Here is a 26554-nt window from a genome sequence, read left to right as displayed (position 1 = left end):
CTGGTTAAACCTAACATTTTGGCTAAATACCAAAGAAAATGCCCTTGGTAAACAGGTTCAATATATTGTAATATGTGGACTAATATTAAAGACATCAGCTTTCAAAATAGGATGCTTCTGAAGTTTATTCTCAAAATTGGTATTCCACATGTAATGCTCAAATTTTTAATAAGGACAAAGTTCGCCAGGCTCTATCAAGCTCTTTCTCTTTTGTCCCGCGAAGAAGAACCAGAGATATGGTTCGAAAATTTGGGAAACTTTTTTAAGTATTTAGATCAGTTTTAAGCCCTGTTGACCAATTTTAATCATGAACACTGATTGGCAAAAGAGCAACAAGCTCTTTCAACTTATGGAGTACATTCATTTCTAAGTAGTTTAACTCGAGGTTGTTTTTTATGCTAATGTTTGCTGATGAGAATGAACATGTAAACAAAGATCCTCCTATCTGTTTGTTGACTGTATAATATGCTGGGATCAATCCCCAAGCTGAAGCTGTATGCCTTCAGTACAGTCGTTAATGATGATCATGATGATGATGATAATAATTATGATGATAATGTTGACAGTAATGGTTGTAGTGATATAATGGCATTGGTGATCGCAATGGTAATGATGGTGATGATGACAGCAGTGATGCTGATGATGACTATGTCTTTTATTTTCAGGTGACCAGCCATGAAATCTGTCATGTGTTTGGAATGTCTCACTGCGCATATTTCACATGTGCTATGAATGAAAGTAAGTCAATCCTAGAGGCAGAAAGTCAACCATTATTCCTTTGTCCAGTTTGTTTGCGTAAACTTCACAAAGCCATAGACTTTGATATTGTTAAGAGATACAGGGCCCTGTGTTGCTTTTTGGGCTCCTTAATTGAATGGGACATTTCTAAAAGAGACTCTACTGAAGACTTGCCAGGTGCATTTGATCATAAATTTGACTTATCAGTTCACTGGCTGACATCCGTGTTGACTTTTATTGAAAATAAAACTATGTGCAGATGAACACAGGCTAGATTACTGAAGTCTGTCCTTTTTCATTTACTTAATTTATTTTTTTTGAACTGAGGGCTGCTTGACATAAAATGTATGATTGACATCCCCTGTTACCTTTAATATTATTATAATTAATTTTTTTTTTTTTGCCAATTTTTAGTTTTGTGCCCAGGATAGAAAAACAAATTGTTACTATGAATAGTTAAATTTTTAAGAAACGTTTTGAACTGTTATCTTATCAGAGTTTATAAAGCCTCATGAATTCAAATAAGCAGCTTCTATGATAGCAAAGAACAACGGTTCAATCTCGCTGAGGTCATTTTTAAGTTTAAGTTAGAGTCAATAAATCAATAAAAAAATTGTTGATCCTCATTCCTTATGATTGCAGTCCTTTTCCAATCAATCTTTACAAGACGTTCTGCATTATTCGTTATCTTATATTTTGGATACAAAAGCCTTGATTTCTCAGAGATCACAAATATAATACCTTGTAATTTCACACTGAAGCACCCACAAAATTTATTGAGTATCAGTCTGGTCAAAAATGTTTTTTGTTTGTTTGTTTGCTTTTTGTTGTTGTTGTTGTTGTTGTTTTGTTTCCTTGCTTTTGTCTCACTTATTATTTCCCACTTTGAAAACAAAGGCATCCTGGATTATTCTTCCATGATCCAAGTCCTTCGTGAAGTTAGTCCTAGACAGTTCCAGATTTTATCATAGTTTCGACTTAATTATTTTTAATTAATTTTATCTTGGATCAATCAACCGGTTTGGTTGACATATAAACAACTAAACAAACAGCCTGCTAAACGATATCGCGGAACGAAATCTGTCAACGCTACAACATACGCATGCGTTTTTCTGTATTTACACAAGTCTCGTTGGCAGAAGGCATGTTTTCAAAAGCGATGGTTGTTTGGCATTCTAAAGCGCTCTTCAAAAATCAAGGTTTACGCTAGAAAGCTCGTCTGGTTTGTACACGTGTCGACGGAGGCCAAAACGAAAGTTGATTGAAAACGGTTCAAGCATGAAGCGAACATTTCATATCAGATATGAAATCGACGGCTTTGATGAAGTATTTTTAATTTTACGTTGACCTTTGGTGGGAAGCAATTGTTTGAAAAAATCGGCCTCTTTTTCAGCGATGGGTGATCTTAGAGTTTGGGTCGATGGAGTTGAGCGTGTTGTACGAGGCGCCAATGAAGAAACTACTTGTGAAAACGTCTTGCTTGCCCTTGCAAGCGCCACAGGAAAACTCGGAAGATTTGCCTTGCTTGAAAAATGGCGGGACCTCGAACGAATTTTGCCGCGCGAAGCGAAGCCTATCAGATGCCTGCAGATGTGGGGAAAGCAAGCGAGCGAAGTCAAGTTTGTTTTGAAATTATTAAAAGACAAACCAGCGCGTGTCTTTGACAAAGTAGGTGACGATGAAGAAGAAAAATTATTAAGTAACGATGACCTTTTTCATCGCTCTTTCGAAAGGAGATCCTTAGAACGGGTTGTGGCGAATCAATCAAATAAAATCAAACGTCTCGAGCGTGACTTGGAAATCACACAGTTGCGAATTGATTCTTGCATCGAAGACGAAGAAAACTATCTTTATTTCACGGAAGAGGAAATCGCCGAAGATCGAATCACTAAGCTTGGACAGGTTTTAAAACTTCAATCGAAAGAGCTAGAAGCGGAACAAAATTGCCTAATCGAGCTGGCAAAAGAACGCACTCGACAGGAGAAACTCCAGTTTGAGCTTCAAGATCAAAGAAGTAAACTTCACCACTTGGACGTCCACATTTCAGATTTGGAAAACGTTGGTAGTAAAATTTATTCAATGCGTGCTTCCCAAGACACAAAGTCAGACATTGGTCACAGTTCAACAAGCGTAGATGGCGCCGATCTGGAAGATCTCGCACAGGAAATTACAACGACACGGCAAGAACTTACAAAGCAGCGAGATCTCGCCGAGCGTCAAGTCGAAGAGGTTGCGTTCATGAAACGATCGCTAGCGGAACTTGAAACTCTTTCGCGCGAAAAATCCTTTCATTTACTCGCATTGAAAGGCGAACCTTCACCGGCACTAAGCTTATTATTCTACGATTTAGACAAAAATCTAGAATTTGACATGGAACCCGACGTGTCGACAAAGAGCTTTGATGATAAGCTTAATTTACGTCGTGATAAAATCAAATTAACCAGCCCTGCTGTTTCTCGATCGCCATCCCGAGATGGGGCGCACCTGGATCCCTCGTCGCCTGGTACCCTAAGCTCTCGCAAATCTCCATCCAGACAGAAATTTTTAGTCAATGGATTAGATGCCTCGGATGACCCCGGAGTGTTTGTTTGACGATGTGGTATGTAGACCTTTTTTTTATTTTGGGTTTAAAACCACTTACTAATAAAGCTGGAGTGCCAAAAAATGTTGCATTTGAATTTAATCTGAAAATTAGAGGGCTGAGTGGTGAATAGAGGAGGGCGACAGGCGGTAAGAACTTCCTGCCTTATTTAATCCCAGTCCTTGGCCTGTGCTTTGGTAGCATCTGCCTCTTTGGGATATTTCTATTTGAAAATACAGTCAATCCTCCCCTTGCAACCACCTCTCTTTAGCGACCACTTTTCCAAAATACCAAAATCTCCCCAGTCAAATCGCTATAGTTGGAACCTCTCCTAGGCAACTGCAACCACTTTCAGAGTTGACTGTTTGCAATTTTCCTTTGTTTTTAAGCGACCACTTGTCACATACACCTCATACATGTATGCCCTCATATATATCCCCTCTCAGGAGTTAGACAATTTGCCTTTGTGATATTATCACATGTACATTGTTGGGTAGTTCAGGGGACGTGAATGTCACAATCAGAGGCACTGGGTGTCCCGAAATAGACTTGTCCCATTTGCCGTATCAGGTAATTTATCACAGGCAACTCATCAACTTGGATAATTAAATTCTTTGGCAATATAACATTGGAAAATTGAAAAACTCTTTTGTGGCTACTAAACCTCTGGAGTCACCTTATGCTAATGAGTTCATCTTTAAACCCCTTGTGGTCTGACCTCTGTAAGCAACCACCTCCCCTTAACGACCACATAAGCTTGACATTTTGGGTGGTCACTTATGGGGGGTTTGACTGTACTGTGTAATGTCGTAAACGCTTTTCGTATTTCTCCCCTCCCCCTTTTTTAGCTACCCTAGAAATCTCACATCCTGTCCCCCTTCCCCATGTTTTTTTCCACCTTCCATCTTTTCTCCACGGTTCTAAACAACCTGTCCTCTCACAGCTTCACTGTCACTGTAACGTGAACAGCACCACCAGAAGGTACCATTCTGTAGCTTTGATTTGAATGGCCACACTTAAGTTTTTCACTCCACAGTCATCAAAAAGCAGGAACCGCCTTGTACAGTGTTCCACAATGCGCTCCATACTGAATCAAAATAGATCGTTATCAGTCAAAATAAAATTATAGAATAAACAATAACTTGACTAATCAAATGTCACGCAAAAGGTGTAATTGCAGTGCTTTGGCTGGCCATCACCAGCTATCATCTTGTTTTTTTTGTTTTAAATACAATGTAAACATGCGATTTTTGCTAATACAGTAAACTTGAAAATGGCTGGTGTTGGTCAACTGAATTTTTTTGATATGATTACCCCTTTTGCACACTGTTTTGACCAGTCCCTGGGTAGTCGTTGCGCTTTGTATAGTATAACAGTACCACAGTTAAGTACTATGTAGCAGCTTTCATTTGAACAGCTACACTTTAGGATTTCACTTATAGACTCAAAAAGGTAGAACTATCTTGTACACCATAATGAACAGGAAAGTTTATCTACCGTATATCTTTCATTTGAATAAGTACAGCTTAAATAGGATTTTGCCCAGAGACTTAAGCTAAACCATGCTGCACAGCCTTATAAACAGCATCTCAGGAGACTATGGATAGGTATTTTTCAAGTCAGTTTTGATAGTTTTTGGATGATAAAAAGTATATGTAGTCACTAGCCAGTGATTTACCCCTCCCCCAAGTTATTTAGTCCTGAGCAGTTTGTCTCCAAATTTTGGGTGCACTCTTTTCGGCCAATTCTTGCAATTCTATTCTGGTTAAGGAATAACAGAATATACAGAATATCAGTTTGCATAAGAATGCAATTCTAACTATAATCTACAGTTCCTCTTATTCTGAGTAAACTGTATTCAGTTCATACATGAATACTCTTCTGTTCATAATTTCCAAAAACAGGTAGGTCCCTAATATACATGAACTCTGTCTATTCTGTGTATTCCAATTCCGGACCCCAAATGTCAAATGTGAATGAACACTATCCATCAATAAGCCCTCTCAATTATTTAAATGGGTTGGTAACAAAGGCTGGAGGTAACCCCTTGGTGTAGCTAAGTGGAAGGGTCATTCGTTCAATGCGAGGTGAACTTATCAAATATGTTTCTAAGTCATTGGTACTTTGAGACAAGCATCAAATCTGAAGAGTTGGAGCCTTAGGTGAACCATCTTAGTTTATTTTTATGTCAATGTCGTGTTGTTGTAGCAATCATGCACCTTAAGGGTCCTAGGTAATACAACCTAAAAAAAATGCAAAATAATGTTTGCCTTTTATATTTAGCCAGTACTAATGGATTAACCAATAGCTTTAATTATTATAGTTTTTATTCATGACATCAGACAAACTTCCTGTGTCCATCATTTGCATTGACATCAAACAACAGAGCTGTGCATTATTCTATGTGGTAACAGTGTTTGCTTAACAATAATTATTTGTTTTCTAAAATCAATTTGCCCTTAGATTGAACAGCAGCAGAAGTCATCAAAGCCTGCTTCTTACAGTGGTGCAGCCAATTAGTTTGGCACTATTGTCCAAGAGCCACACAGATTGGCTAATTAAAATCATGTAAGTATATTTTTAGTGCCTTTGGCATGTCTATGTTTACCTGATACATTTACCCAATAGATACGTAACTCTTTTCAATATGCATACTTTTGATTGTTACGAAGGCGCCTGCTTTCTCAAGCATAAGTGAGCATTTGTATTTGCACCAAGCAATTTCCTTGTCTATCTTTTGGCAATTTCCTTCTAAGTTTAATGAAAAGTAGTTATCTATTTTTGTGATAACTGACTGGGTTCCCTTGAGGCAGTATAAATTAAACCACACCCATAAAATTCCTACCATTTTATAAATTTTTTATACTCGTTTCATACCTGTCTTTTCTAGACAGCTATTGTTATCTGTATCCAAGGAACTTGAATTTAACTAATGCATCAAATTTGCTTCCTTCAATGTTCTTTAAGTAACTAGAGATGCATGGATGGTTGTGTGGCTGCAAAGAAATCATAGTATTTTCATAATCTCATTTTATCACAATCTAATTTTGTTGGAGTGGTTGGTGTTTATTTTCTTCCCAAAGAACTACTAACTATTGAGTGGTTTATGCCTCTGGTCATAGGTATCTTTCTTTTTATTATTATTATTATTATTATTATTATTATTATTATTATTATTATTATTATTATTATTATTATTATTATTATTATTATTATTATTTATTTATTTATTTTTTTTTAGCTCTTAAAGATATTAGAGTAACTCTGATGGATAAGGGGTTAGTTTCTATAAAAACTGTGGAGCTGTGTTAGTGGGGAGTAGAAGCGAATGTTTGGTTTATCAACAGAGTTGATGACTAAGGTAAATTGGTCACTGTGAAGGGATTCCAGTGCTGATGTTTTGTGCATTAGTTATCACCTCTGTTGATAAACCAAACATTTGCAACTCCAATGGGGATCATCGTAAATTTTAACACATTAAGCAGCACAATCCCTTGTTTTTAAATCTATAAAAGGTACAACAAGCGCTTTGATCACTTAAATATGGAAGCCCTTACCCCTCCCAAACCAGGATTATTATTCGTAGCAATTTTTCTGGAATGCTTTGAGCCTCTAGGAATGTGATGTATGAAAATTAACTATTTGTGGTGATCTTCCTTTGTGTACAAAAGTTTGTGTACTAGGCATCTTTTTGAAAAAAATATTAATGTCCAGTAGCCTCTACCAATCATTTATCTTTATCTCCTTTTCAACACCCCACCCCACTTCTAATCAGTGTATACCTGTACAGTGATGATTAAATGTCAGTTGCTCTCTCTTTCAGATTTGATGATGGCCATGTGTTAACATTATGGAAAATGCTTTGAGCAAGAAGGCATCCTTGACCACGTCTGCCTGTGTGTCAGTGCTGAGGCTGAATGGGAGAGATGTTCTACCTTCTGATCTATCAATAGGACAGTTACTGCGACCATATCTACTTATTGTAATGAATTAGCTTTTGAAATCTTTTTGAGATAATTTAATAATTTATTATGTTGCTTCAAAGTTGGTTTGGGCATATTTTTGTTGGATGATTGTCGGTCATGAAACCTTTCAAATTTTCCAAAGGTGACAATGGAGCTTTTGTTTCACATTCATGGACTGTCGTTCAATAACTGAAGGTTTCCTTGAATTTATTTGCTTTGATACACTTCAAAACCTTTTTGTGGTTTATGAATGTATGTCAAGACTGTGCAAAATCGTACAACAAAAGAAGTTTGTTGGGCTTCAAATCATCACCTTTGATAAACTGTATGGCTAGGAAGTTTGTTGTAGGCCAGGCCAGCCAACTACTTCCTTGCAGACACCTCGCTATTACAGACAGCTGTTGAAGTCCTTGGCCCGGTTGTTCGAAAGCCGATTAACGCTAATCCCGGTTAAAAGTTGACCGAGGTTTTACCTCGCTGGTTAAAAACGTTTTTAAAAGCTAATTTGAAGCAAAAGTAAAAGAAAAGTCCAAAGTTAAAACTCAGGAGCAAAAATCTCTTGGAAGAATTTTTATCGATTAGCAATTAAACTTGAATCAATGTTCATGTTAACCCAGGATTAGCTTAATCAGGCTTTGAGCAACTGGGCCCCGGTCTCAGAGAATTAGGTACTGAAAATAACTCTGGTCCACTGTTACATGATCTCTTTATTACATAAATCAAAGTAAAGGGATTGCTGTGCAAGGAAGGGCGTATATCAAGTTTTTGGACAAGAAATAGACAAAATTGTCCAAACCAGCCGCGTTTTGCACATTTTGTGTGCCAAATGCAAGAATGTTTTAATATTTTTCTACTAGGGCACATTTACAAAGAAATTTGCTGTTTCTATCTCCACTGCTTTAATGTATTTCCTGTGGATCTTTTGATTTGTGGAAAGTAACAGTGAATTCTCCATCTATTGAAGACAGTGCCTACTAATACAGAGTTATTTTTGCATGATTTCTGACTATGTAGGAAAAGCAGAACTTAGCAAGTGCTCTTGGTATCCAAAAAGAAAATTGGGGGTAACCATGCATTTTTAAGAGATAATTAAGCAACAATAATTCTTAAAGGCACTAAATTGCAAAGTAATGTATGTCATTTTTTCCCAAATTGAAGCTTTATTATCTCTGAAAATGCGTGGTTAACCCCAATTTTCTTTTTGGATACCAAGAGCACTTGCTGAGTTCTGCTTTCTTCGCATAGTTTTAAACCGTGCAAAATATCCCTGTATTAGTAGGCATCACCCATAGGAAACCCGAGTATCTCGCATGCGCAGTAACAAAAGTAGGCATTGTCCTTAATGGCTATTTTTCAGGAATAAATAAGCCTGTGAGAAGAAATACTGAGAGAGCCGAGCCTGTGCGATGGAAATTAAGTTTAAAGTGCCTATGAAGCGAAAATTCCTTTTGTGTAGTTATAAGAATTTGCACATTAACATGTACGATTCCGAAGTTTTAGAGTACTGGGGTAAAACTTGTAGATTAAACAAACGCTCAAAGTTGGGCTATTTTGCTTTCAAAAATAGTCAGAGGACTGGGTCAAGTTTTATGCTGAATTCCAAGTTGTGATGTCACGTTGGTGCCAAAAGTTTGTTTACTTTCATTCCGTTCTTGCCGCCGAAAAGGATTGTAGAAAGAGAAAAGCATGTCTAGCAATTCTGTGAACGATCGATTCTGGCAATTCTCTTTGTTATGGATGCCAGCAACGCAATATCGCCCTCGCTGTGGCTTATCTTTCTTCTCTTCCGCCATGATGAATTGCAATTCTTGGCACCAACGTGACGTCAGCGGTTATTGTCACCTGGCATTTTGGCAGCGCGATTCGAATACCATTTTTGAAGGCAAAACAGCCCAACTTTGAGCGCTCACAAAATCGGCAATTTTTACCCCAGCAATCTCAAACTTTGAAATCCCGTGTTTGAAAGGGTAAATTCTATAACTACCTAAAGACAATTTTTGCTTCATAGGCACTTTAACAGAAAGTAATATAATCATGTAAATAAATAAATAAATATTATTTATTGATTAGAGATGTTTAAGAAATACAAGAAAACAGGTTTTAAAATAATGCAGAGCTTTTTTTATATGGTAAATGCCAAAGAGGAAATAATAATTATTATATATCATAATTTGTTATATTTATTTTCTAATTTATGAAGGACTGTCAAATTTTTAATAATAAATAGTGATTTTTAAAGCTACTGATGTGTGAACATTTTGTGTAGTAATACTGTTTGGGTTATGTTACTCCTGGCCCTTTATGCCCCAGTTCCTGCCCTCTTTCTCCTTGTGTTCCCAACTCCAAACTAATCATAATTAAAATGGCAGGGGGAAGGCGGATGTTTTGGTGTGAAAATCTTGGTTTAAGTTACACGATAATAATAATAATAATAATAATAATAATAATAATAATAATAATGACATTTTATTAAATTGTTATTTAATTTGCATACGCGATATTACCTTGTAAGTACTGTGCCCGACAAGGGACAAGCTGCAAAAAAAAAAAAAAAATGCTGCAAATTAAAGGCAACGTTTTTATTTGCAACATGTCCCTACAGACTAACTTATTATTTGATGAATTCATGCTGTTGTTAAACAGAAAATAAGTTGTAAATAACTGAAAGCTAAATTAATCAATTTTCAAACAACTCATTTGTGACCGTCTCCCGGGAGCGTCACTGAGATAAAAGAATACAAATGAAATTGTTTATCATACTACACATTAATAAAATGTGTACAATTGCTCTTCTTTTTGAATGCCCTAATAGCAAACCAGAATTTTTACAATCGCAAGGCGATAATGATTGCAGGGGGTAAAGAACTCTTAATTATGTCCTAAAAGCAATTTGTAAAGTTCTTTGACTTAAATCATTCTCATTTTAATTCACTTTTCAGTTAATTCACTTGCATTTAAATAGAACAAAAGCTTACGCTTCGCTAATCATGTGCGAAATTTACACTCAACATCATGCAAAGCTTGCTTCTGATTGGTCGTGCAAATAATGAACTCTATTGATATTCTGTGTTTCCCATGTGCCAGCGATTGCCTAGATACCATTTGACGCTACTCCCACAACATTCGGAAAGTCGAGACAGATCGACTGCTTTAGCAAAAAGTTGCTCCTCCAGGGGACATCTTGGGATGAAATTACAGTGACTTTATCTTCATTCACGTGTAAACGTTAGTACGTGCGATTGATAAGCTGGAATTCCATCACTCATTTTGGCGAGAGCGGAACTTCTAATATTGGCCAACACTACCATGGAGAACTAAGTTCAACTCTAACTTTTGCACCTTTCAGTGACGAGTCAAATCACTTTGAATTTCATCGATTTGTTGCAAATTAACGCTTCGGGGAAATATTTTCACTCTGGCTGCAAAAGGTACCACAACATACCGACGTTTGTTTCATTTCAACTTTCCCTAGCGACAACTTTTTGGCGCAACCGCGGGGAATCAATTGAATCGACGGGTCACTGAACAATTTGCCGAACAACTTTAGATATTGGCAGTGTAAATACGCAACATCCTTAACGTTTGTATATTCCTAAAGTCTCCAGACTGCGACTGAAGTTTGTTCCGCGTGGAGATCGCAAACTGAGTACAAAAACCGCGGATATAATTTTGCAGTAAATGTTGTTTTATGCCGGGATTCCGTCGTTGTTAACAATCGCCTTTAATTATTAAATTTGTTTACTCGAAAGATCTCTGGTTTACTCTGCCACTCGAGTCCTACAGTCATTTAGTTGCCAAGAGACCACCGAAGAACTAACCAAAGAGCTAACTAAAAAAATGACTTCGCGAAGTTCTTCAGTACTCGTCCCTCGTTATCTGGAGAAGGACTACCTTCAAAGTCTCAATGACAGGTTCGCTTCGTACATATCTCGCGTACGGCAGATGCGCGAACAAAGCGGTCGAATGGAGACTGCGAACCTTATAAACACGACCAAGATTCTAGAAGATGAGATCGTGGCTCTAAAAGCTATGTACGAGCGACAGCTTGAAGAGTTGAGAAACAAACTCGAGGAATTGGCACGCGAAAGAACGCAGCATCAACTGGCCGCTGCGAAGAATTCTGCCTTGGTAGCTGAGCTTCAGGATAAGTGAGTATAGGCAATTTTTTTCAAGACCCATTTCTCTAGTTTCCCCTTAATTTCACGGCATTGATTTTATTAATCAGCAATATAAAGAGAATATTGAACATGGAAGTAATCAATTGATGCACCACCGAATTCTCATTACACAATAACGCTACCTCTTTTTTTTCATACACAAGAATGCCAATGCCACCCAGCAATGATTTTATGTTTCCTTTAAAAACAGTTGTAAAGTTGGGTGGCAATTTTTGTGGTGAAATGGAGAGCAGAAAGATTTATTAAGTGATTTGTTGGGGAGGGGGAGGCTGAATAATGCAGCCATTTTGTACACCAGGGAGGAGAGAGTGGACAATGTGGGGTTGACAATTCAGTCATTTACACATTTTACACCCCAGAGATGACAGGGTACTTTCCATACCCTATAGTCTGGTCCTGCACCTGGTGATTTATACCATTGCTAGCCTTTTTTTTATTATCATGCAAATTTATGTTGCAAAATTTTCTTCTTTTTACCATTTGCCACCATCTCACAAATTCTATTATCCCCCTGTTTCTGCCCCTATCTCTCCTGGTGCCAGTTTCATCTTATGTAACTTCTAACCTCAGACAGTTATTTTGTGCAGTCAAAATTACTATTTGTAATCTACGATGTGCAGTTTCAGAAAATATCCATACTCCCCCCCCAGGGAAGTTTTTTTGCTTCCTCCCTCCCCCCCCCCCCCCCAGGAAATTCCAGTTTAGCTTCATACTTTGCTTCTAAAATTTTGGCTTGTAAGACCCCCCTTCCCCTAGGAATTTCCAATGACCTTCCAATTGTCAGAAACGCCTTATGCAACTGGCAGCTAGTTTTTGTCTTCTCTTCCTGTGATTTCATCCCTGTGCCGCTCCATGAGATTTATCCGTTTATGGTATCAGTAATGTCTTGTCTAAGGATATGACTCACCCGCATTGGCATAATAGAAATACTCCTGATAATTCCTACATGTAATTCAAATCCAACTCAGTTTACCTCAGTATACCAGACCCCTGTCCCTCAAAGTATACATGTACATGTATAATTATAAGCAGTGTTTAGTAGTTGCATATAGTAATTGCCAGAATTTTGAAGAATTTCCCATTCAAATGGTCCAATAAAGTGTTTGGTCATCCCTTCAGCTGTTGAAGACTGTCGAGTGTTAAGAGCTGACATCTCATTGTTAAAACTTTTCAGACTAGCTGAGGAGACAAGTGCCCGCAAAAAGACAGAGAATGCCCTGGCAGATGCCCATAGAGTCATCGCAGACAAAGAGGCTCTGTTGCAAGATGCCCGAGTCACAGCCACCCAACATCAGAATTCTCACATGGATACCAAGCGAGACAGAGACAGTCTTCAGTCTGCATTGACACAAACTCAGCAGGCTTTAGATGTGGAAGTAGCGGCAAAAGCTGATCTACAAACTTTGGCCAATCAGCTGAAAGAAAAGCTGGGCTTTCAGCAACAGCTTCATGAAAAGGTTCCTAGTGTTGCAAATCATGTCCTACATTAGATAACATAATGACCGTGTAGTTCCAGAAAATATACATCTTATGCTCATGGGCACATTTTGTCTGATTTTTTAATGAGGCATTTTAATAACATCAAGCTGAGCTCTTTTTTTTTTTTTTTTTTTTTTTCACCATAAAATTAATAATAAACCTCAAGTCTAAGCTGAGCCAGCCTTTAAAGAGACAGACATTTTCACATACTTATTTATTTTTTTAATTTGACATTCATAAGGAACTGTATGAGATGCGCTGCCGCCTGGATGAAGCTGACAAGACCATTCTCCTGGCTCAGGAAAGGCTGCATGAACATAACATCATTGATGAAAATTTGTCAGCCATGCTGGCCAAAGTTAAGATGCAAAGTGAAGCAGAGTTGAGAAGGTTCAAAGAAGAGTCAGAGCTCTCCTATCATAATGGGGTATGGACAGTTTCTTGTTCTTGTTATTATTTCTTTTTTTTGACAGTGTATACTATATTTGCTTTGAGTAGATTTCACTTTGTGTTCCTCAACTTTCTTCCCCTAATTTGTTCCAGGGAGTGCCCAAGTGAAACATTTTTTAAGTAACTTTAATTCAAAACAACAATAGCTGTACCATTTTTACGTTATAAGACTAATCAATTTATTGTTAAAAGTAAAATTGGTTATGCAGGGAATATTAATTTTACCAAGTGGGCTGTGCCATGGTAAAATAATCAAGGCTACAATCCACTAATTAAAAGTACACTAAATGTAGGCATGCAATATGTGCAGAAGGGATGATAGTTATTGACAAGTGGGCACATGACATAGTGTCGTATGCTCTCCAGACAACTAATATAGATCATGAGTATAAATACTGTTCAAGCAAAATTATGTGTCAATGATGTTGAGTATTTTGTATCGAGGGCAGCCTTCCTGTTTTTCTCAAGTGCTACACAGTTACCAATGTTCCTGGGTTATAAATCCATGCAAATAAACAGCATCTACCTTTTGTTCATTCAAAAAGTGATTTCCTTTAGTAATCACTTAAAATGATCACAAGAGGCACCTGTAAGTCAGGCCCGGTTCATAAGTCGAATTTCTGCCGTGTCGAATTCAATTCAATTAAGTGCGGCAGAAATGCGACTGTTGATTCAGGCGTCGCACTTGTGCCGCACTTAATTCAGAGTCGATACTGCAGTGTCTGTCGGTCAGTAGAAAATATGATAAAGCTAGAGTATCCAACATGGCGGACGAATATACGCCTGACCAAAATATTCTCCTTACTGCGCACTTCTTCATCAATGTCATCATCAGAGCTGCAATAGCTCTCCTGCAGTACTTCCATGTAGTTTCCTGCGAAGATTTTCTCTACTTCAGATGAGCTTTCTTCTTCGATGGAATCGCACGGGTGCCATGACGTCATTTTGGACGGTCAGCCTTGATTTACGCATGCTCAATACATTAACATAATGTATGTAAATGTATGAATTCGATTCAACACGGCAGAAATGCGACGTTTGAATCGGTGCCGCATTTCTGCCGGATAATGCGACAAGACCAGTCGAACGTACGGCAGAAATTCGGCAGCTGATTCAGACGTCGAATTTCTGTCGAATTTAATTAGTTTAATTGAATTCGACACGGCAGAAATTCGACGTATGAACCGGGCCTCAGTTAATGAGATCATTTCCCTGGCTTTGGGATTCCGAAGGTAAATACATGTAGGCCAGGAGGGAGATAATAAATGAGCACTACCACACTTTTTAATGCAGCTGTACAAAAACTTGGCATGTCATTTGCAGTTGACATGATTTTACTGTTAGTATTAATCTTATGCACTATCATCTCTCTATAAAAAAAAGTACCATCACGATATCTTTACCAGAATTCCTTTGCAATAATATTACATTATTTATGTTGAGTTTTCTGTTGACAGATGAATCAGATCAGAATGCAGCTGGACAATGAATCCAGAAATCTTGCAGCTGCTACGGATGATAACATTCATTTGAAGGCTCATGTGGAGGCACTGCACTCTAAAAGTATCAACCTTGAAGCCAAGGTAAAATATTATTATTTCTGTTGTAATCAATCAACTCAAAAATTTTCCTTGCTTGTTATTCGTCAAAATGTCACAACAGATGCAACATGTCTGATGACAATAATTTCCAAAGTGATATCTCCCTGGTTTCAAGCTTGAGTGATGTTGGTGTGATGGAAGACTTTTGCAAAAAAATGTCATGACAGAAGAACATTTTGCTGTTCGAACATACATGCATCCATACAGCAACTGTGTGCTTTGAGCAGTTAACCCCTTAACCCCTAATATCACAAAAACAAATTCTCCTATCTTGTCCCCATACTCTTCTTATAAAAGTACTGGGGAGAAGTTATTAAAATATCAAGAAAATTGACCTTGGGTGATCATATACTTAATTCTCATGACCTCAGGGATTGAATAAGCATTGATGTCACATGGCAAAATTTGATACTGATCACTGCTAGGGGTTAAAGGGTTTTAATATATGAAGGAAAATAAAAGGAACAACTTTTGTTTGGTTTTAAACCATATGCGCATGGATATTTCTCCATTGTTTTTTTTTTTTTAATTTATTTATTTTATTTATTTACACCACCATCTCATACGTAAGATTACAGTAGTTGCAATGTGAGTTGAACAAGAACAGTTTCATAAAATAAATAATATAGAATGTTCCAAAGAACAGTGAGTGGTGAAGAGGAGACCTCAGAAAGCCAAAGGCTTGTACAAGGAGGTCCCCCCATGATTTGGTCATTGATTATCATAGACTTTATTCCAGAAGCTAACAGTTTCATTCCTTGCTTTTGGAGGACTTTTGCTTCTTGAAACAGTTAACACCCGAAGGGGGAAATATCTCTACATACATGTACATTGTTTATTTATGAAAAATTGTCACGTTTTGTAAGTTTTGATGTTATCATCCAGATTTCACTACAGATGTTTTTGCATCTCAAACAGGGTATTCATTGCATTTGCTTAAGCACTGTGCACATGTAAATTTTAGGTGCAAAGGTGAATTAAGTTCAAAAATGCTCTAAATCTTTTCACAGTGTTCCAGTTTGGAAGCTCAGAACTCTGGCCTCATTCAAAGCCTGGAGATGGAACGTCAACAGGCTGCAAACACCATAAAGAACCTGGAGGCCAAGTTACGTGAACTTCAAGAAGCTCTGATGGCCAAGGTGCGAGAGCTGGGTCTGGCTTACAATGCTCACCTTCCCTTGGATCTTGAACTGGATGCTTTTGCTACTTTGTTGGAGACAGAGGAAAGAAGGTAAGTTGTTCCAAATAATATCCAGATACCTCCACCACACAAGGTATTTTGGTTGGACCCCCCCCCCCCCCCCCTAGACTTCATCCCTTGAGAATTTCCACTGACCTTCCTTGAGGTGGGTTTGGATATTTTCTGGAAAACGTGTACAATATAAAAATTTGCAAGTTAAGGTACATTGGTCAACATCTCTCAGTCCTAAACGTCCACAGAAACTTCAATTTGTAGTGACAAAAGTGGAATTTTTAACAAGTTGAATTGGTGGTAGGGTGATTGACCTCTCTTTGCTTTTCCGAGGAAGAACTGATTTCCTACGTGTACCTTTCTTGTTCAGGTGTATCCAATTCTGGCCAAATTCATCTGGTCATTCTCGTAAATAGCTATCATGCTTTTTAGGATTTTTCTGATCATTAAACAGGTTGACTCTCAAAAATGGCTTGAAATATGATGATGCCACAACTGGTGCAAAGGACCACTTTTTTATGGACTGCCCCTTTGGCCAGGAAAGGATTGAAAGGATTTCACCTCTAATTAATAAGGACTGCTTCAAATCTATCATGATTCTTTTTTTTTTTTTTTTTTTTAAGGTTAAACCTGGCCATGGAAAGCAAGCTTCCTGTTGGACCAGTGCGTTCTCGTACCTGGCATCCTACCAGCACAGAAAAGATAATTGTTCCAACACCAAAACGTCCAGCCACAACCCTGGGCATTGCCCATCCACCAGTGGTTACAAGTACCGTGACACGGCGAACTGTCGGACGACCAAAGACTACCACAGGTATGGTTGGCCTGACTAAATTAACCTGCAGACATGCTACAACTTGCAATAATATTATTGGTCTGGCTCAAGCTTTAGTGTGTCTAAGGAATAAAGATAAGATAAAATAAGTAATAATTTGTGGTTTCAGTCTATTGTATCCAAAGCAGCACTTGATAATTTATTAAATATGTGCAAATATAGTACAGCACTGGTCTCTATTCCTGCATAATTGCATTGCTGTTGATTAAACTTGAAGTTCAAGGCAGTCCTCTCAAAAGTGATGTTGCTGTCCTCAGCTGAGTTTGATGCTTACCGGTAGTTGGTTCACACTGGCCCCCTTTGAAGTCAAGAAAATAAGGCTTTTGCATCCAGGCAATATTATGAAGGATACCTATTAACTGACTACTAACCACATCATTTTTTTTTTCTTTTTTTTTTTGTAACTAGGCACATTGATTACCAGTAAAACAAAGCCAGTAGTTGAGCCTATAACCACCACCAGTCCATACCGACACACCTGGTCATATGTGCCAAACTTTGTAGACTACCACAGCCCTACATCAAGGTATTTACCTTTTGTTAGTTAATGTAAGTTATTTAGAGATAGCTGGTTTGTTTTGGTCAGGCATCCCCAATGGACACCTAGGGTGATTGGCGAAGTGTATGTACATTTAAAAGGGATGTTTTTTGGGTTCACAAGCCCTGCTTCAAGTAACTAGCACTGTACAGCCAAAGATTAACCAAAGATTATACTTGTCTGCCATCCTCTCCCCCAAAAAGACAATGTTTCCACCCCTCCCTTAAACATCCAAATTATAGCGTACAGTTCAAAAGCACAACCCTTCTAATGGTGTTAAACTGTTGTCAACCAGCACAGCTGTCTGGTACTGTCTGTAATTATCATTGTCTGTAGTCACTGAGGCAAATGGAGACTAGTGTGTACATTTTAGGCACTGTTGATACTAAACAATAAAGCACAGTAAAGCTTAATTCATTTGGACATTAATTTATTGATACTTATAAATTTGAGAAGTGTCAGTGGATGTGTATGTCTTGTCTGGGATTCAAATTGTTGGATCATGATTAGTGTATGTCAGTGACTTTTGTTTCTCAAATTTGTATAGCGCATAGTTCATTGATGAAATGCACTTTACAGTATGGGAACTGACTCTCCACATTAAATTGTAATTTGGAAATGTTAACATAGTTATAAATGCGGTTTATAATCTCTGATTTGAACTAAATGTAATAGTAATGTTAATGATGATATGAAGCTTGATAATATTTCAGATTTATTGAGTCAAAATAAGCAGTTTAAAACCCATTGAATTTCCCTTTGTTTCGAAGTACCTAACTTTTTCATTCATTCTGGGCCAGTTAAAAAGTTTTCTAAATTAAAGTGATAAAATTTAGTTAAAAGATATATAAGCTACATGTGTAAAATGACATGAAAAGTGATCATTTGAATTTACGACCAACAATAATATAATAGATCTTGTTTCGCTGTACAATATAAGTACACTGTTCTTTCTAAAACTGGCAGTAGTTGTTGTGAGTAACATAATTTCATCCTCGAGAAAATATTGGTTTGATGTACAGTGTATCTCCAGAGTCCAGTGATCAACTTGTTATTTCTTCTCAATACAAATCTAACAAATTCAAGTAGACTGTTTAGATGGACCAAAAATTTCTCAGATTTTACATTTAAAGGGATGTAGAGATGTAAAGAGGATTGGAGTATATTTTGATCATGGGACTGACTCTGGTTTGTCTGTTTCTTTTGGAGGTCTCGCTTTCTTCGGAGCCTTCCGCATACACTGGCCCAGTATGACTTCTTCAAGATTTACCCCTGAGAAACAAAACTGCAAAGATGCCCAAAGTTCAACATTAATTTTGTGTTATTTGCGTAAAGTAGTAACAACCTTTTGAACTTTAAACAAATATTGTAAAATTCCAAATTTTCACTTTGTTCAAAGTCTCATCTTTTAGTTTATTCTTACTATTTTTATGTTCTTTTTTCATTCGAGTACACATTGTTGAACATTGTGGAATACGTTTGATTGTCTTGAATACTGAAAGCGCAAAAAATACATAAATTAACCTAACAGTAATGGAGGGCGTGAGGAAGGGAATGTTTCATTTCCAACAGCTTGTTAATATGACCACTTTTTGCACTCAGCATGATTTTATTTAATCACAACTGCAGATTTAGATATAAAATTACAAATAACTTTAATTGTATATATATAATCATTACATTGTTATTACCGTGCTGTTTTTGACAACTCTATGACATCCTTTTGACAACTTTGTAGTGTTATTGACTCAATGTGTCAATCAAATTGCAAGAACTAAAGGTGTAGAGGGAACTCAGTTATATCAATTAGTGATGGGGAGGTGCAAATGAGGCCACAGGACCAAAAGAAAGTCTAATGGCCCAGAATGATTGTAATTTAAAGTGGTCTATTCGTTCTCTGCATAAAAACCCTTTAAAAAGTCCCTGGCAAATTTTCTGCACCTAATAAAGTTTACCAGAAATTTTCTAACCCCAAAACAGTCCTACATTGCAAATTTCAACGCCAAAGAAAGTGCTCACACCTCACCATCACTAATAATGTATACCTGAGTCCCCCATTACCTCCCTTAGGCATGGACTATGTAATACTATGTAATTCCATTTTTACCCTCACAATTCCATCCCTTGCAGTCCTAGAACTAAATTGGTTGATAGTTGAACTGCAAGCGATGACAAAGTCAAAAACAAGATGTCAAAAAACTAATAAAAATTATACAAGCGGTACATGAATAATGTAGTTCACACATTGAATTGATTATTTTACATAGTAATTTCCCATAGTGATTTTGAGAAATTTTATTTGCAGATTGATTTTTATTAAAGTTGAGTGTATATATTCAAGTTGAAAAATTTGATTATCGTTGAATTATTAATTTTAAGAAATTTTATTGAAGGATTATTTCAATGTTTTTTTGAAAGCAATTATCAGAGCAAATTTTTAGAGTTTGATTAAGAATTAATGAAAATAACATTTTCATCACAGGTGATATAGCAAAGTTATGCAAAAGTAGATTTATTATAAAGAAATGAGCATTTAATTTATTTGATATTTATTACATTGACAAAATGCCTTTTTTTACACCAGATACAAAATGTGACAATTTTTGCCAAAAAAAAAAAAAACGCCAGCTACTGCTTGTGATAATTTCTATTTAATCTGACATGTAATTAATAAAATTATTTACATTGCATATAATTTGCACCAGCACAAAAGCACCATTGAAAATCTTTTTCATAATTATGCAATAAAACCAAGTAGGCCATTTTTTCACTTTACACAAAATAGCTATTTAATATGATTTAGGTTACACTATTCAATTATTAATATAAAATTAATATAACCTTTATTACTCAAGCTCGTTAATTCATGCACAACAAGTTTTGTAGTTTTGTAAGCCGTTTATACTTGTCAATAAAATCACTTTTTCACTTTGCATTATTATCCTTCCTATATGGTCGGCACGTGCTAGTCTGGGCAAAAGCAGTGTTTTTTTTGTTACATTTACTAGCAAATGAAATCCTTTAAAAGTGTCTCAAATATTGAAATCACAAACACTGCTTTTGTCTTCCCATTAAGCGCCAAATAGTACTCAAATTGCAGTGGTATTCCGTTGAAACCCAAGGAAAATAAGAAGACAACTTCGGGTGAATTTACGAACGTTTTAGGGACGCATGCCCGTTATATCTGGGCGCGTCACAAAAGAACTTATCGAGGTAATTTTTCTGCCCGTTAGCAACATTCATGTAGTGAGCGAATTTTCCGTTTTGGCGTAACAAATGAAAAGAATCAATTTGTTTGATCAAAAAAATCCAATCTTTCAATCTGGCTGAAGACAATCGTCATTCCTCGATCGTTCCTTGACTACAAAAAAAATCATCATTTTATTACGTTGGTAGTTAAGTACACTTAATTGTACAATTATTGTGTGGTCACGATGTTTTCCTGGCGTGCTAACGTTTCTTTAATTCAGTCTTAAGGGTTGCGAAATTTATTTCCGAGTCTTTTGCAGAATATATTGTTTGTCGATGTTTCCACAAAACCGTAAATCTTCAATTGGGTAACTGTGATGTTCTCCGCTTCTTACATCGAGTTTTTCCTTAAGTTAGCCTGACATTCCACTTAAGTTCTAATGATTATTTTAGCCTACCAGATATTCTGCACTAGGCTATCGGGGAGCAAGTTTGGGTTGCGTTGATACCAGCCTTGCCATATGAATTAATTATAAATTAACAGAGTCCTTACTACTTGCAGTTGGTAGCTCACCTTTCCTTTTTTGCGCCACACCCATTCTCGTATCATATGTGGCCATGGAAATAAGCCGGTGGCACAATTATTCAGAAGTGAACGTGGAATTTCATTATGTTTACCTTTGTCGTTACTTCTCAATCTAGTCACACAGGAAATGTTCGGATCTTAGAGGTCAACCCAGACGGTAACTATGTGAGGGTCTTCAACACTTCAAGCTTCAAGGTGAGTTTATGTTGCGACGTATAAACAATGGAAACTAACTCTTTCGGTAGTAATCTTGTGTTTGTTTTTCATTTAAACCGACTCAGACCGGATTGGCTGTTACCTCCAACCACCAATTAATCACTTACAGTTGCGGATATTCCAAGAATATAGTTCTGTTTAAAAAGTAGAAACCATTTCCCATGTTTCCCTGGAGTTGTACGGACACAAGTGCAAGTTTGGGAGAGAAAACAATCAAACAAACCAAAGGAAGAGTATAAGCTAAGGTCACTTTGGACAATCTAGCATCACCCCGTTAGTAAGTGAACTGAACATCAATTCACTTAATTTTGTTTCTAGGATGAAGAGATTGGCGGTTACATGGTTCAACAGAATGTCGCTGGCAGGCCTGTTACAGTGTTCCGTTTTCCACCTAGAACAAGGTTAAAGGCCCTGTCGCACGCAACTGTAAGTATAGAAGTTCTCCTCTACACCTCCTCCCGACGCTAACGGTCTCATTTCCCGATTTTAGGCGAAGCCTTACAAGTTGAAACCACCTTGTGCAACGTAATAGACGATACCACAGGAAAGTGCTGCCCACCAAATTTTATTTGAATGGTCTCTTTGTAGAATTTTACCCTACCTGTAACATTGAAAAGTTAGAACCGTCTTGTGCAGCATAATAAACAGTACCACTGGAAAGTACTTCTTTGTAACATCTAAGCAGCAACCGTGGACGATAATCCTGCTGGTATACGCTGGATCAATTGTTTATCTGATCGGCTTAACAAATACAAATGATAAGAGAAGCAGAGACCGATACAACGTAGAATTACGTTTTAGGGTGTGCTGTATTTCGGTTGTAACGTTTATTAAATGGTTATGCATTAGGATTCCACTCGCTGAGGGAAAAAAGACACTCGAGTAATCGTTTTATGAGGTATCTATTCATCTAGTTTATCCCCTGCAGGTGTGGTCTGCAGCAAGCTTGGCCAGACACAATCCTCCATCAGACTTCCTGTGGAAAGACCAGCACAAGTGGGGTACTGGACCTGAGTGTACCACAATCCTTTGCAAGCCTAATGGACAGGTGAGGGGTCCTTGCTAATACCACCAGGATATCACTGTAATAAGGAAACGTTTTCAAATTAACTATTTTGCACGGTTTCGCCGTAAAAGAGATAGCACGTCCTTCATTTGGTGTTGTTAAGTTTGTTAGTAGAGTTTAATGTGCAACTCAAACCCATGTATCTAGTTTCGTTGCGCGTCTGTTATCGCGTCGTTAGTCGCCCTTGTAAAATTGCTCTGCGTTTTGTGATTGTATCTCATTTCCAGCCCGCCTTTTGGCAGCCAGTTATGTCACAAATGATATAAAATTTTTTAAAGCTGCCCGATTTATGGTCCAAAATCACGTCTCGTTTCATGTGTTTGTAAGCATTACACACCTCTAAAAGGTGAAAGTGTAAAATGAAGTAAATTTAGATGTCTTTGAGTAATGTCACGCTGAAGAAGGAAAAGTAATTTGCTACCAAGTATCATAGAATCCAATATAGCAAAGTTCATCACATAATCATATAAATTTCATCATATAATGGCCGAAGGTGAGACGCCTTTTGTTCGCCAGTTGCTCAGGTTTTTGTGGGTGATTGACAGCTGAACCTGAGAATGGTCAGACCAGGATGATTTAATACCGGATTTCTTTTGAGAGAGCGACTATCATCCTCCATAGTATTTTACATTCACTTTTTTGTAGGCTGTGGCATGGACCACTGCTGCTTACCCATTTGGTGTACCAAACCAAATTCCCACGCGGGATACAGGGCCTGTTGTTTTGCCGGAAAGTGGACTGGACAGGGAGCCTGTCAAGGAGAAGATTTCACCTCGCTCGCCAAGGTGGGCAACTGCTCAGATAATACGAAACGAAATAAAACTAGACTGAGAGAAAAACTGATATTTGTAACAACTTACTACCTTTTACCTCCTCGTTTGATGTGCTGATGACATTGTGCTAGTTAGCTCCCACAGAAAGAGTATTTTGTTGATAGATTCCTCCCAGCGTTTTACACAGAGATGAGGGATCTAAACCCTCTGACCGTCAAATGGGAGCTTCCAGTATAAAACCTTTACTAACCAGCAAACTATTCCGAGCTCCTATTGGATACGCTAAAATTGGCCCTCGTAGGTAGAGTAAAAACTTCTTTGTACCCTCAACGGTAACCATACCTACATTCTCCTGCATGAGTAGATGATTTGTAAAATACTAGTTAAGAAGCGGCCGTGGGTTCGTTGGGCAGGATCCTTATAGTAAAGACTACTGTATCTGGGTCGAGGAACACCTCGCCTTTTTCGTTATTTTGCAATTTTCTTACCGATGTACATGAATTTGTTGTGGTTCAATTTTATCGTTGGTTTAATTCTTATTTCCCTTTGTCTTTGTATATGGTAATGTATGATAATGAGTATAAAGCAAAGAAAAATATAAATTGAACCAAGGATAGAATTGAACCACAACAAATACATGTATAAAGCAAATAAAAATAAAAATTGAACCACAACATATTCATGCGTTGATGTTTGAACTTAACCGAAGTTCATCCCATTGGAACACAACATTTAGAAATCCTAAAGTGTTGCTAAACATGTCGTACTTTTGCATTGTGATAAGATCCAATAAAAGTGAAATGCACCATCTGATGGTTTGTCTCGCGGGAGGCTTACTGCTGATCTTCGCTTACATGGAAGTAATTTCAATGCTTTCCTGCCCCAATTCTCTCAGGTCCAAAATCCCTGACCCTCTACCAAGGGAGATAGAAGGCAAACCTTTCTCTAACCCTCCAACTGATCCTCTTCACCCACACACTGTTCAACCCAGGACCAAGGTCGGCGGCCATGATGCCATGAGCATGCACCCTCAAGCGAGGTCACAAAGTGAGAGGCCGGACCCTTCTGGGGCAAGTAGAACGGGAGGAGCGCCTCTAAGAAAGTTTACAGGGACGTCCCTTCCGAATAGCAAGGTCAGTGACAGTCATCGGTAGTGTTAAAATATGATGGACTAGGTGATATCTTTACCAGATAAATGTAATTATATTCTCGGAGTCTGATTGGATTCAATTGATCACATGGTGTGGTAGTGCGTGGAGAGACACCATCAAGCAATGGGGTTCATCCGCGGAAAGTACCCGGATGGACAGAACTCGTCCAAGTCAAACATTAACAAACGGTTGCTTCCATTGTATTCATATCTTGTATGTTTGTTGACTTCGCGTTCTTTATTTTGACTTTTCGCTAAAAGGACAAATTGGTGAGCTGTAAGTTCGAAATTTAAGGTTATTTTCGTTAGGTAGGAAATCCAGCGGTGAACAATAAAAACTATCAAGTACTTCTGTCTCGGGACTATCGGTTTTTTCCACATACGGGTCAGTTGCTCTAACCACGGAGCAAGCCAGGTCTTTTGCTAGGCCGGTTCATTTTTTCCTTTGTCCCACACTGGTAACAACATGAACATTACACCTTTCTTGTTACGTTACCGAGTGTAACATTTACCATCTTTCTTCATTTCTGTGTCGGTTTTGTCAAAAACCAATCTTTAGTTAAAAGACACAACTGACACTTTCTTTAGAAATTATTATAAGGCTTGTTCTCCCGAGTTTTGACAGCTATATTTTACCTGTTATTGAAAGTCAATCGCAAGATCGGCTTTTTATCCCGAATCTGATTGAAAGAAACGCTATAGCCCAGCCCATTTTACAGTTGTTTGCTTAGTGACCTGGCCTCTGAGTGGAAGCGAGGCTGTCCAAAGACCAGGTCACTAAGCACATACCCTGTTTCATTTAGGAGAGGTTCTCACTGTTCATATTTTAATAACCGCAGAACTCAAGCCTAAAGAATGGTCAGGGTGGGTCCATTCGTGTTCTTCCAGCAACAGACTTCAGTTCACCATCGGAAAAACATCAAGACAGGCTGAACCAACTCAGCAGTCGACAGAAGGTTGAGTTCCAGCCGCCAATGCCTCGACCTTACATCGTGACCGCACGCACATGGTAAGTTGCGTGTCAGCTGGTCTCTACTCTACCTTGTAGTCTGATGTTTCTCAGCGCCACAATCGATAAAAATTGTGTTTTCACGCAACAAACGTTCACAAATTTCAACTAATTGTTATTAAGTTTTCGAAAAGGTTGGCGAGAATACACCGAGACTGGTGCTTTTTCTGCCATCAGTTTGACAACATGCTTGCCATCTGTTGACGTGTTGTTATGATGTTTAGGGGAGCTGGGATGGTGCAGTTATGAGAGCACTTCTCCCACCAATGTGGCCCGGGTTCGATCCCCGGACTTGACGCTATACGTGGGTTGAGTTTATTGTTGGTTCTCATCCTCGCTCTGAGAGTTTTTCTCCGGGTTCTCCAGTTTTCCTCCCTCCTCAAAAACCAACATTTTGAAATTCCAATTTAACTAGCAAACAGCAGAAGAAGAGCCACTCTTTTGTTTATTTATTTAGCTATTTATTGTTAATTAATGATTTACTTATCGACTTTCACTCTCGCACGCCAACTTGTAGTTTCACAAGTTAGTTTGTTGTCCAAACGCGACTTTAAAGTTGAATAAGGAAAATTGAATATTGGTGCACTCATTGTTGGCTGTCAAAACAAAATTATTAGTTGATCGCATGCTTGATTTATCGACTTACGCCTTTTTTTTCTCTGCTTTACAGAGTGAAAATGCACAAGTTGACAAGAAACACACAGGATTATTTGAATTTTGAAAAATGAATTAGGGTAGAAAGTCAACCTGTTTATTGGTATATCAAAGCCAATTTCAAAGATAATAAGAAAGTATTAGCTTTTTTTTTAATGAAAGTTGCGTGTTTTTTTTGGCAATTTGAGATCTGAGCCTTCGTCCAGCCCGCGTGTTCTCAAGTTTTAACTCCCGTGTGTCCCGATTTACGCGACTTTACTTTGTTTAATCTCTCTGAAACTCTGTAAGTCGGTCATCAGTCAGTTGTGCAGAGAGGCCAAATTCCATGATGTGAACGACAGCTGTTTGATTGCC

The 26554-nt window shown here is 37.8% G+C and overlaps 3 protein-coding genes and 1 long non-coding RNA gene across 12 annotated transcripts in view; 3 read left to right on the top strand and 1 right to left on the bottom strand.

The window, feature by feature from the left end:
- LOC146479918 (archaemetzincin-2-like) overlaps window positions 1-10455 on the top strand; it is a 14195-nt gene extending 3740 nt beyond the window's left edge. For 2 of the 4 annotated variants that reach the window (XM_085110797.1, XM_085110800.1), the window contains one exon: window positions 666-1002. In XM_085110797.1, the coding sequence (XP_084966923.1) occupies window positions 666-1001 (336 nt within the window). In that variant the 3' untranslated portion in view covers window position 1002. Of the gene's footprint in view, window positions 1-665; window positions 1003-1234; window positions 1407-10368 lie in introns of those variants that run through there. The other 2 variants (XM_085110799.1, XM_085110798.1) reach the window with 2 other exon arrangements.
- LOC146479919 (uncharacterized) lies at window positions 1767-9526 on the top strand. 4 transcript variants are annotated; one of them, XM_085110793.1, is made up of 3 exons: window positions 1767-5887; window positions 7143-7800; window positions 7831-9526. In XM_085110793.1, the coding sequence occupies exon 1, from the start codon at window positions 2134-2136 to the stop codon at window positions 3328-3330; it is 1197 nt and encodes a 398-aa protein (XP_084966919.1). In that variant the 5' UTR covers window positions 1767-2133; the 3' UTR covers window positions 3331-5887; window positions 7143-7800; window positions 7831-9526. The 4 variants fall into 4 exon arrangements, with proteins under 4 accessions (XP_084966919.1, XP_084966922.1, XP_084966921.1 ...); XM_085110796.1 differs by having other exon boundaries at window positions 7143-8008; window positions 8047-9526; XM_085110795.1 differs by having other exon boundaries at window positions 1773-3337; window positions 5792-5887; window positions 7143-9526.
- Window positions 10404-26554, top strand: LOC146479916 (lamin-B1-like). Of its 3 annotated transcripts, none has more exons than XM_085110791.1 (14): window positions 10404-11432; window positions 12637-12919; window positions 13183-13368; window positions 14849-14974; window positions 16003-16223; window positions 16808-16998; window positions 17428-17545; window positions 21449-21527; window positions 21867-21974; window positions 22477-22596; window positions 23260-23399; window positions 24379-24520; window positions 25377-25546; window positions 26217-26554. In XM_085110791.1, coding segments are annotated over exons 1-14 (2196 nt in total). In that variant the 5' UTR covers window positions 10404-11121; the 3' UTR covers window positions 26218-26554. The 3 variants fall into 3 exon arrangements, with proteins under 3 accessions (XP_084966917.1, XP_084966915.1, XP_084966916.1); XM_085110790.1 differs by having other exon boundaries at window positions 10405-11432; window positions 24283-24520; XM_085110789.1 differs by lacking the exon at window positions 26217-26554 and having other exon boundaries at window positions 24283-24520; window positions 25377-25550.
- Window positions 12138-12623, bottom strand: LOC146479917 (uncharacterized). The gene is made up of 2 exons (XR_014864922.1): window positions 12451-12623; window positions 12138-12310 (listed from the first exon to the last, which is right to left on the bottom strand). It is a non-coding gene; the product is annotated as an uncharacterized LOC146479917 (long non-coding RNA).

The sequence above is a fragment of the Pavona decussata genome, unplaced genomic scaffold, assembly GCF_977016875.1.
Source record: "Pavona decussata unplaced genomic scaffold, jaPavDecu1.1 SCAFFOLD_58, whole genome shotgun sequence".
NCBI lineage: Eukaryota > Metazoa > Cnidaria > Anthozoa > Scleractinia > Agariciidae > Pavona > Pavona decussata.
The sequence above is the reverse complement of the archived record's forward strand: the minus strand, read 5'-3'. Positions and strand labels throughout refer to the sequence as shown.